The sequence below is a fragment of the Scleropages formosus genome, chromosome 11 (genome assembly GCF_900964775.1).
Source record: "Scleropages formosus chromosome 11, fSclFor1.1, whole genome shotgun sequence".
Classification (NCBI taxonomy): Eukaryota; Metazoa; Chordata; class Actinopteri; order Osteoglossiformes; family Osteoglossidae; genus Scleropages; species Scleropages formosus.
In genome coordinates, this window is record NC_041816.1 from 22,957,557 (window position 1) to 22,969,144 (window position 11,588).

General features: G+C 44.2%; 1 protein-coding gene across 2 annotated transcripts; it reads right to left on the reverse strand.

The window, feature by feature from the left end:
- Positions 1 to 589: 589 nt before the first annotated feature.
- Positions 590 to 9,155, reverse strand: kbtbd4 (kelch repeat and BTB (POZ) domain containing 4). Of its 2 annotated transcripts, none has more exons than XM_018763167.2 (5): positions 8,760 to 9,155; positions 7,017 to 7,486; positions 5,844 to 5,985; positions 5,401 to 5,507; positions 590 to 4,150 (listed from the first exon to the last, which is right to left on the reverse strand). In XM_018763167.2, the coding sequence occupies exons 2-5, from the start codon at positions 7,479 to 7,481 to the stop codon at positions 3,290 to 3,292; spliced, it is 1,575 nt and encodes a 524-aa protein (XP_018618683.1). In that variant the 5' UTR covers positions 7,482 to 7,486; positions 8,760 to 9,155; the 3' UTR covers positions 590 to 3,289. The 2 variants fall into 2 exon arrangements, with proteins under 2 accessions (XP_018618683.1, XP_018618684.1); XM_018763168.2 differs by having other exon boundaries at positions 8,720 to 8,817.
- Between the last annotated feature and the right edge of the window lie 2,433 nt (positions 9,156 to 11,588).

Here is an 11,588-nt window from a genome sequence, read left to right on the forward strand (position 1 = left end):
TCCACAAGTTGTGTCGAGCTCGCGGAGTTCTAGAAGCTTCTCATAATCGATACCACGCACATGATTTATTCAGTCGATGTACACACAGTTTACAGTTAGACTTTACACACTGGTAACTTAGTTTGTACCATGAGGTAACGTTAATTTTCCCCAGTTACACCGCTCGCTGTACCATTTTTAGACTCATATTTGTTAAATATGCAGACAAGTTCTATTTGCATAATATTTTCTGAGAAAAAACTTTACTACTTATGCTTACGCTATTATTTTGTTATTTTTTGTTAATAAATGTGACTAAATGGAGATCCACTGCATCAAATTCCTTGTACTGTATGTGCAAAATGTGCTTGGCCAATAAGTTCTTAAACTACTCCGCTGGATAAATGGGCAAAATTGAAAATCATGGGATAATTGTTTTAACTAAGAAAATTAAAAATATACATATAAATGTAAGTATATACGATAATATTTAGATATAAACTAAGAGTTGTGTTACTCGTAATGGTTGCTTTCTTTCAGCAGAGAGTCACAGGGAAGGAAGCCAATAAAAGAACCACAGGAGTTGCAGTAAGCATATGAAGGAAATTTACTGCGTAGAATTCCAAGCACACGTTCAGGGGACACATTCTATAGAACATATAAGATATATACAATGACAGGAACAACAGGAGAGATGATTAGAACAAACTTCTATACTTTTTACATTTATGGCTAATCTTACTTTACCTGCCATGATTACGCCTTCCTTCCTAAAGTATGCTGCGCACGTTATACAGAAATGTATTGTAGTATGTATTCAACAGCTGTTGCTAGAACAAAACAATTTCATACTTCCTCATATTCAGTTAAACCATCCATTTTCTTGTCTGACCTTTGCTGATCTTGTTGTTCTTCAGCCAGCACAGTGTCATCTGGTCATACGGTCAACTGTCCAACTGCTGCCAAAACTAAGTAAAGCCACAGATTCTGATACAGAATTAAAAAAACAGCAAAGGTGAACTATTAACTGAATTTAGGTCTAAGTTCACAATCTGAATCCTCTTAAAGTCTAGAAAAGTATGTACTGATCATAAGGTGCATTTACCTAAGACCAGTTTTTCTGTTACAAAGTGTGGTACAAATGCATATCATTTGAGATCTGGGAATGTTCTTTGTCTCTAAATGCAAACAATACTTTTTGTGACAGGCTTTGAACTTTGTAAAAAGTGAAATAGCAGCTAATAAATGCTTGCTAGAAAAACCAGTATTCACAGTAGGCCTGGGGCTTAAGTAACAACTGGTGTTACTGATACCAGATAAAGATTATTATATTAATATTTTCCTTAGTGACAATTCCTGAGCAACTTGCTTCATCCATTTGTACAGCTGGGCATTTCAGTGTAGCAATTCAGGCTAAATATACCTTAATGAAGAGTAAAACCTGAACTGGCAACTTTATGGTTACAGATCCATGTTCTTAATTTGTATGTTGCATGCTACCCGTTAGAGGGCATGTAATTAATAGCCAGCAAACTCCACAATGGTTATGCTTTAATACAAGTCTCCTGAACACTGGTCCTCACAAGAGATTGTATTCTGATTTTCATCACAACCAGTCTAAGTTTGGCTGGGATTTGTATGGATGTGTTTTACGTTTCGGATCCCAAACTGGATGAGCTGGCGGAGATCATATTTTCAAGGGTTTAAACAATTTCAGACCACTATTTTCGGTGCATATCTGATATGTTACCTTTTGTTCATCATTTGAATGAAGTCAGTAACTTTATTTTATGGATTTTATTTACATTAGGGTTTTCAAACTTGTAATTCTCTCTATGGCTAAGAATCTATCACGGTTTCAAACCCAGCTTCACGAAAATATTAATGTATGTAATGAACATCCAAACAAAGTATTTCCACTTTTTAAATATACCCTTTAACTTATTTTTCATATTCTTTTGTTGACTGCTTCACTGAAGACTGACAGTTCAACAGAAGAATGGAGAATTCTCAAAGAAGGGTTGCAGTCCACATAAAATGGGATGTCTCATCTGATAGACCTGAAGTCGGTCCTCTCAAAGCAAGAAGCTCACTGCACTGTTTCTTTTCTTTCAGGACCAACTGAGCAATCCTCATAGACAATACACATATACTCAGCATTCCTTACTAGAGGAAAATAATTTAAGACATTTTCCAAATGTTTTATCACAAAACATCCTTCTATATATTAAATACAACCTTGAACACACCACTTGACAGTATACAGTTTTGACAAACAGCTGTCAAAGTCTGCACAGCTTCTTTTGTTCAAGACTATTTATGCGTACCCTTAGTGCGCTGTAGTGGTATCCTTTTTTTAATATAGCTGTAAAGTGTTGTGTGGCTGCATTTCATTTTGTACTGACTCCACTGCGGTTTAAGAAAAACATTGCTGGTGACATCACTTAGACATACTGTATGTTAAATGGGCCATACATCTCGATCCTAAACATGGGCAATACAAGATCTGGGATTATCACTTTGTATCTAAAGATTATAAACAAGTAGGACAAGGCACAAGTTTGCTGCACACAACATATTATAATTATCTAAATCAACAGCACTAAATGATTTTTGAAAAATAGTTATAGGTGAATTGAGAATATTTCCATATTAATATACATTGATGGTGGAAATAAGGGTAGCAACAGGACTGCTGCAGAATTTTTACAGACCTTTCAGATGAATTCTTTATCATAAAGTTCTTAAATGAACATGAGGTAAATTGAATTTTTCCTGTACTTGAGTGTTGCGGGTGAGCTTCGTACCCCTCCAATTCACAAGTCCCCAATTCACACACGATGTGGAAAACATGCCACCTTTATGAGGACAAATGCTTAAATAAGTCATGTTCTCCTGCAGCGAATACATCTGCAACCTTTGTGTAATTTTGCTGGAATGCATCTCAATCTAGTAAGAGCATGATGCCACTCTACTCAATCTGCTTGTGCAGCTGGATTAGAGGCCCCGCACAAACTGGCCGTAAAGCATTTCTATAAATGTAATATTAGGAGAAAATGAACTAAACAATATAGGAATATGCAAACAAATATTCCATAACCAGTACAAATCATGCAACTCAACAGAATCAAACAGCAAAAAAAGCAACGTTTGTTGGTATATTCCTTGAACCCTAAACAGCACTATTCCTGCTATACAGACTGACCTTCCCAAAACCTGACCACATCGGGTAATATGGTCAACAAACCTCTTGACGAGCGAGCTCTCAGCCGGTGAGGTGGCTATGGGTACAGCAGCACACGGTGGTCCATCAGGCCAGAACAAACTGCCAGTTCGTCAGGAGGATCTTGATACCCTTAATGACAGAAACCACGGATGTCGCAGGGTTTAGCTTGAGCGTATTGGCGTCGCCCTTTTTGCACTTGTCTCGAAACACATAGATGCAGCCATTGCAGCTCGCGACCTTCCAGAGGGAGGGCACGCAGCTCCACACTTCGGGGAAGCGCAGGCGTGTGAAGCTGTCCAGCTGCGGGTTATAGCACACTAAGGAGTCACCCTCAGCCACCACAAAGATGAGGTCCTTGTGGGCAGTGGCATGCATGCAGCCGGCGAAGGGCAGCACATACGGCTTGACCCGGCACTTCTGCGTCGCAGTGTCGAAGCACTGGATGAGCCGCGAGGGCTTCGTGAAGAAGTCCATGTCGTTCTCTTCACCACCAAGCAGATAGATGGTGCCTCCCAGGTTGACCCCTGCCGCCCCTGACACTGCTGTGTCCAGCTGGCTGGTTTCAGTCCACATGTTGTCCTGCACAGTGTAGTAGATGACGGCGTTTGACAGCGTGTCCTGGAGGGTCTTGCCACCTAAGGAGTAAATGGCGTCCTCGCTGGGCACCGAGACCAGCGTGTGCTGGAGGCGGTCTCGGGGAAGCGGGGCACAGCGCTCCCAGTCCATGGTGTGCATGTTGCATTTCCACATGCGGCGGGGGATGGAGCCGCCCACCACATACAGGTCACTGCCGTGTTTGCATGCGGCCGTGATCTGGTGGCACAGGCTGTTCTGGCCACTCACGCTGATGGCATCGTCCTCGTCACAGTGCAGGGACACAGCCAGAGAATGGGTGCGCGTCTCCTCCTTGCCAATCAAGTAAATGTGCACATTCTCGCCAATCTCCTACAGGACCGCGGGAGAAACAGAAATACAGTTTCACATTTCCACTGTCAGTATTACAACTATTACTATTATTCAACTAAATTATTCCAACAGTCCAAAAGCAAAAAAATGACAACTGTGCATACGGATGTCAACAACTAAGACGTACTGTAGTTCTTGGCTGTATAAAACACTTGACAACTAGACTAAGGGCTCTTAAAATACTTCATTTCCAGCTGTACGAAGTGGAGAAGACAAGACCGTTTGGGTCACAAATGAGCGACAAGACAATGAGAATCTACTACAATTCTACTTATTCGTTTAGCAGACACTTTCCTGCAAAGTGACGTATAGTGAATACCATGTAGTATTTAGTTGTCACATTTTTATCCAAAGTGACTTACAGTGCTAGATATATTTACATTTATTCATTTAGCAGACGCTTTTCTCCAAAGCGACGTACATCTCAGAGAAGATACAACACACTAAACTCCCAGCCACCTGTTACCAATCTATATAGCGGAGCAATTGAATTAGCATGTAGACAAACATACTATAGGGAATTCAGAGTCATCGGTTCACCTGAAACAGGTCTTTGGACTGTGGGAGGAAACCCACGTGAACATGGGGAACATGTGAAAACCCTGCACAGACCAAGCAGTGATTGAACCCACATCTAGTCAAACGGTCCAGGAGCAGCGTGAAAGCAGTGCTTCCCGCTGCACCAGAACGCCAAGCAAAATAATACTGGTTGGGTACAGCATCACAATTTGATTGTTTTCAACAGCAGCAGTTAAGCCGTTTTTCCAGATCATCCGGATTACGTGCAGAGTCTAACACCACCTTATCAGGCCAAACAATGCTGAAGGATAGGCAGAGCATTCTTGTGTGTGGCCATGTACTTGATTTTACCACTCATTCAAGGAAACACACACACACACACACACACTTGCTGAAGCTGCTTGTCCCAAGCGGGGTCGCGGTGAGCCAGAGCCTATCCCGGCAACACAGGGCGTAAGGGACACACCCAGGATGGGAAGCCAATCCGTCACAAGGCACCCCAAGCAGGACTCGAACCCCAGACCCACCAGAGAGCAGGACCTGGCCAAACCTGCTGCGCCACCGCGCCCCCCCAGAAATAAATTAGGTTAATGTTGGCTGCCATTGATAGAGTGTGTCGAGCACTATGGTGGACCGCTGACATGAATTTTGATCCTTCAGGAACAGAATAAGCACTAATATAATCACCCAATTTAAAAATTTTAATATACCTTCAAGCTGTCCATGAGCATATTAGAGAACTCCTGCCTCTCCACCCTGTCATGGTTTATCCAGGAGTCAATGGCTGCAGTGGGATTCTGGGTAGTTGGAACACCATCTGAAGTGTAAACAGAACAATGAAATCACACCGGATTCTTACACGGTTAAGAGAACCCCCATTAAGTATCTATCAATGCGCATTTGTGCTTACAGATATTAATGACCACAGCAATCTCTTTGCACTGACAAATATATATAATATAATAAAAGGAACAGCGCATTTTTAGAATGCCAAACATGTTCTCTGCAATTCAAACAAATCGCGTGGCCAAAAGAGGAAACGGACACAATGCATTTTTATGTGAATGCCCACCTTACACTGGACACCCTGATTCTGATAAGATGCCAAACCCCCAGTGGAGGAATCACAGCTGTCTGAGAATGAGAGGGGCACCTTTGATGATGTCCATGAGCAGCCGCAGCGGCAGGTTGAGGAACTCCTCCGTCTGGTGCAGCTGAAGCAGGTGAATCTTGGCGCAGTGCTTGGCGGCTGTGTACAGCTCCTGGTCGCTGTGTCTGTCTGCCAGCCACATCACCTGCAAGGAGACTGGAACTAATGTAAAAAAGCCCTTGTGGAACGAGTGGGGCAGCTGAGCTGTAATCCAGCCAGAATGAGTTCTGATCCTTTCCATTTCTGCACTAACATCATCGGAAACTCACCACCTGACACCTTTACCCCTGAGACTGCCTTCAGCCTTCAGTGCGTGCTTATTTTTCTATATTAAACAAGAAGTGTAGCAAAACACCCTGGGAATTAGCACTGAATAAATATCTTCTGCCGCAAACTATCACTGAATATTTATTACACAACTTTTAGGGAGCACATGAAAAAGCAGCTGGAAGTGCAGTGGTTAGAGCTGCTGCCTTTGAACCCAAAAGCTGCAGGTTCGATTCCCACTTCTGGCCGTAGTACCCTTGAGCAAGGTATGGTAAGTGCCGAGTCGAAGCCGACCCATAGCGACCACTCGTGTGGTTTTCATGGCAAGTCAAGGGAGGAACCAGAGGTGGGTTGCCAGGTCCTTCCTCTGCATGGCAGGGGAGGCAAACACAGGGAGAAAGACAGGGCCACCGCACCCCAAGCAGGACTCGAACCCCAGACCTGCCACACAGCAAAGGCACCGGCCAAACCCACTGCGCCACCGCGCCCCACCTTGAGCAAGGTACTTACCCTAAATTACTCCAGTAGAATTAGTGAGCTGTATAAATGGGTAAATAATTGTAAGTAGCATTGGAGAAACATGTCAACTGAATGAATGAATGTAAATACAAAAGGACGTTGAGCTGAGCAATAATCATGTATTTGTAAGTAAGGTGAGAAATTTGAAGAGTACTGGAGGTAAAAGATTGGGGTTTGGAATCACCAGCTTACAACCAAGGCCTAAACAAGTTCTTATTTCTTACATTAAATGAAAAACCACGTACTGAACATGGTAAATTTGCCAAAAGCCCTTGTTCCACCTTCTTTCAACTCAAGACACGAGTGGAAAGGCAGGAAAATAACAACTCCTTTTTTGGCTCCCGTTTAAGTGACCAGAAGTACAGCAATTCCAAAGAGTTAAAAAGGCACCTGCAAGCAGTTCTTGACTTCCGTGGTGCGTGAGAGGAAACGGGAGCACTCCTCAAAGAGCGCAGTCAGCTGGTACATGTCTGCCATTTCATAGGTGTCCTGCAGGTCCTCCACCCGCAGCTTGATGGTGCCGTGGTAGATGTAGTCCACCAGCTGCTGGAAGACGGGCGCGCTCACATCCTTGAGCTCGATGCTGCGGTTGTGCGCCTCCTTCAGATTCGAAGTGAACATGGAGCGAAAGAAGCAGCTCTGGGCCGACAGCACCAGGCGGTGCAGCTGGAACTCTCTGCCGTCCACCATGACGGTGACGTCGGCAAACAGGCCTCCCTCCAAACACAAGTCCATGATGCTCTTCACCACCCGGCTGGAGTGGGATCGGTCGATGAAGGTGTAGCCCAGGAAGTAGTTCTCCTCCCCTGAGGACCCCCCCACGCTGAGCTGTCCTTCATCCTCGGTGGACTCCATGTGACCTGAAAATTACCAAAAAGTCATTCGACCCATTATGTGACATTTCTTGGACTACAAAAGAAAACGGATAAGCCTTCCCGACGGGATCAGTTAACCGCAGCGTCCCAGGTTTGAGGCTCTATTTACCTATTTATACAGCTGGGAAATGTTTACTGGAGCAATTTAGGGTAAATACCTCAAATCATGGGTATTACAGCTAGAAGTAGGATTTGAACCTGTGGCCTTTGCATTTAAAAGGCAGCAGCGCTGACCGCTACACTACCAGTCACCCCCAGCTGACTTATTTACTATTTATTTTCCTGACACTTTTCTTCAAAGTAATTCACAATATTAATTTCCTTCCAATGATTTACCCATTTCTAGGTCATTTTTACTGCACCAAATCAAGGTAAGAACCTTGATCAAGGACACTACAGCAGGAGGTGGGATTCATACCTTGGTTCAAGTGCAGCTCTAACCACTACGCTCCCTACTGTACTGAAGCACTCCTGTCCTGTACAGAATAGACCACCATAACATACACCATCTGTACATGTGTTTGCATTTAAATTTACATTTATTTACTTAGCAGACACTTTTCTCCAAAGCGACTTCCAATGAACTCTACGTAGTGTTATCAGCCTTACACACCTTATTCACCACGGTGACTTACACTGCTAGATACACTACTTACAATGGATCACTCATCCATACATCAGTGGAACACACACACACACACACACACACACACTCTCCCTCTGTCACTCATACCCTATGGGGAACCTGAACAGCATGTCTTTAGAGTGTGGGAGGAAACCAGAGCACCCAGGAAAACCCACGCAGACACGGCAAGAACATGCAAACTCCACACAGACTGGTCCGGGTATCGAACCCACCATGTCTTCTCGCCTCCACACAGTTTACAATGTAACTCTCCGACAAAGGACCAGACTAGTAGTAAAACAATAAGAAATGCTGGTAAGCCGTAAGGTCGAGGTAATAGTTTGCAGTAAAGAAAATGGAATAGTGGGAGATTTAATTAATCACCAGGTACAGAAGAGCAGCTGCACAAGCGGGTCTCTTCTCACATTTTCGTGGTGAAGGGAGAAGAACGGGAGAAAAAAAGCCGGGAGACACGGTCGCTGCGGACGCGAGCGACACGCGGCGGAGGGCCGCTCCGCTAATAGCTTAGCATCATGCTAACCGAGGGCCACCTCGGACCCGTGGCCGAGTGCCAGGGCGATCCTGTCGTTTACCTACGAGTCCGTGTCGGCGTGCAGCGCGCGGGGTTCGAACCTGTCTCTCTGTGCAGTTTGAAGAGGCTGCTGAAGAGGATGATGAAGAGGAAGAGGAGGAGGAGGAGGAGAAGAGCACTGCCGCGTCGAGCCCGGAGCAGCACTCACTGAACCCCCGAGCGACACACCTACACACTCGCTCGCTGCTCAGCGCTGGCGACCAAACTGCGAAGAGTCAGAGCAGCGGGACACCGATAAATAACCAGCAGAGCGCCTCAGTCTGTGAGCGCAACACACCAGCAGCCCGCTAACGCTCTGCTAGCGACGTAGGGCGACGTCTCGGCGTGGAGTGAAGAATAAAAAGAAGAGGAGAAGCACTTCCGGGAAAACAACACAGCACACATGTGTCCCCGCGCCGTCCCTCTCCATCCCACCATGTGTTGCCGGCCAGCGGACGCAAGATGGCGCTGATGTCGCTGATGTCGCAAGCGCTGAACTTCCGGGAAGTGACAGCACGAGCGGGCGAGTGTCTGTTTCTCGCTACTGACGAGAAATGTCTTTTCAAACAAGTTAAACTTTACAAGAACACTTTTCTCCTTTCTAAAAACGCCAGAGCTTTGAGAACTGTGCTTCTATTGAAGTCTTTCCCGTTAGCGATGAATAAGTCTTTATATGTATTAAAATTGAAATTTTAATTATTAATATAATTTTTTTTTAGAAAATATACATGTCATATATGTCCCTCTCTTTCCTATATTCCCAATGGCATTGTTGTAATATCTTGATGTTTCTTTTTTTGCATCATCCTAACTTTTGTAATGGCTGTGTTTTGTAAATGAACTTTATTTAAAAAAAAAAAAAAAAAAAAACTACGGGAAATTGTGCCGTTTAGGCTATAGTTTCTTTGATTACTGCAAGGAGGAAATCAAAGAAACGTTAATGCGAAGTCTGCAATAACTGAAATCTGATTTTGTGGAACCCTCAAATGAAATGAAACAGTCAGTGTGTTATTACTATCAGATTCCAGTAAAAAAGATATTAAAACTTACATTTTGTAAATTCTTCAGTATTTTCGTCTGCACTGTAATCTATTATTGTATTCCCCTGGAATTTTTTTAACGTTTCCTTTCTGTTGTCATTGCTTGTGCTGTCGTTATGTACAGTATGTCAGTATGTTGTACTGGACAAAACACGTGACTGTGATGTTCTTCACCTTCCCACCCTGTATTGACGAGACCCTGACGCTAGATGGCACCATTCAAGAGTGTGTTCAAAGTAGGGAACTTCCGGGAAAGCACAATACAGCACAGCTCACAGTTACATTATATATATATATATATATATATTTTCAGTTTACTGATGATTTTTCTCTTATATTACTGGGGGATTCTTGCTAGAACAATTTCAGATTAAATTCCTCCCTTTAGAGTACTTGAGGTGGGTTTCAAACCTGGGTCCTTCAAATCCACAGGTGGCAGCTTTAACCGCAACACCACCTGCTGCCCATTACATGTTTCTTCCACATCCCTTATTATTCCAACCTGTGTTATGGAGAAGCTGATGCCGGATGATGGTTTTTCAGTGAGTGCACATGGTACTGAAAACCGATAGAAACGCGTCTCTCGACATCATACCCTTCTCAGAGTACTTACTAAGCTGATGCTTTCAGTTGGAGAAACTCAGTAAGATTTGCCCTTTTACATTGTAGGGAAATCTAATCGGACTTTAGAACAAGTCGGGGCGGCACGGAGGCGAAGAGACATGGGTTTGATACCCGCTCAATCTGTGTGGAGTTTGCATGTTCTCCCTGTGTCTGTGTGGGTTTCCTCTGGCTGCTCTGGTTTCCTCCCACACTCCAAAGACGTCCTGTTGAGGTTCACCCAGAGTATGTGACTGTGTGTGTGTTCCACTGATGTATGGATAAGTGACCCAGCGTAAGTAGTATATCCAGCAGTGTAAGTCTTTGGGTGCTTTGGTTTCCTCCCACAGTCCAAAGACATGCTGTTCAGGTTCCCCCCCAGTGTGTGAGTGTGTATGTTCCACTAATGTATGGATGAGTGACCCAGTGTAAGTAGTGTATTTAGTAGTGTAAGTCACCACGGTGAATAAGGTGTGTGGGCTCATAACACTACATAGAGTTCATTGGAAGTCGCTTTGGAGAAAAGCATCTGCTAAATAAATACATGTAAAATAAGTACCTTACTAAAAGGTTCGACAGCAGATTTGACTGTCTTCACGTTGCAAGTTGACACCCCCAGCTGCTCTTGTAAATACGGATTTGTAGAATTTCTGCAGACCTTTCAGTTGATTTCTGTAGCATATGACCGTCTTAACACTGACAGGTTCAGCATTTACTGGTGACTCATATGTACTGACTGTACAAGTATTAACAAACTGTTCAAATATGCCAGTTCAGTTTTTAACAGCTGGACATCTATATATTTGCTGTCCTGTGAAAGGTTTAAGTCATTCGGTGGGAGCATCACTGAAACCCCCGATACCGAACATACAGCGGGATTCTCTCATTCGTCAATAAGCTGAGCCAGATTTGCTGTATATGTACATATTACTGAGGAAAAATGCAAATTATATAAGACGTAGATCGCTCTTTATCTGAAATTTCGGTGTAACAGCTGTCAGCTTTTGATTTCAAGTTTTCGAAGCTCAAAGCTTAATAATCACACACACATTTTCAGAACCGCTTGTCCCATACAGGGTCGCGGGGGAACCGGAGCCTACCCGGCAACACAGGGCGTAAGGCCGGAGGGGGAGGGGACACACCCAGGACGGGACGCCAGTCCGTCGCAAGGCACCCCAAGCGGGACTCGAACCCCAGACCCACCGGAGAGCAGGACTGTGGTCCCACCCACTGCACCACCGCACCCCCAGC

Bases quoted from the DNA above. Each gene is read 5' to 3' on its own strand.
- kbtbd4 (XM_018763167.2), bottom strand. From the start codon at position 7,481: ATGGAGTCCACCGAGGATGAAGGACAGCTCAGCGTGGGGGGGTCCTCA. The intron at 5,986-7,016 runs GTGCCTTTTTAA...GTCTCCTTGCAG, and splicing joins AAGTCAAGAACTGCTTGCAG to GTGATGTGGCTGGCAGACAG. The intron at 4,151-5,400 runs GTATATTAAAAT...GCGGTCCTGTAG, and splicing joins TGCTCATGGACAGCTTGAAG to GAGATTGGCGAGAATGTGCA.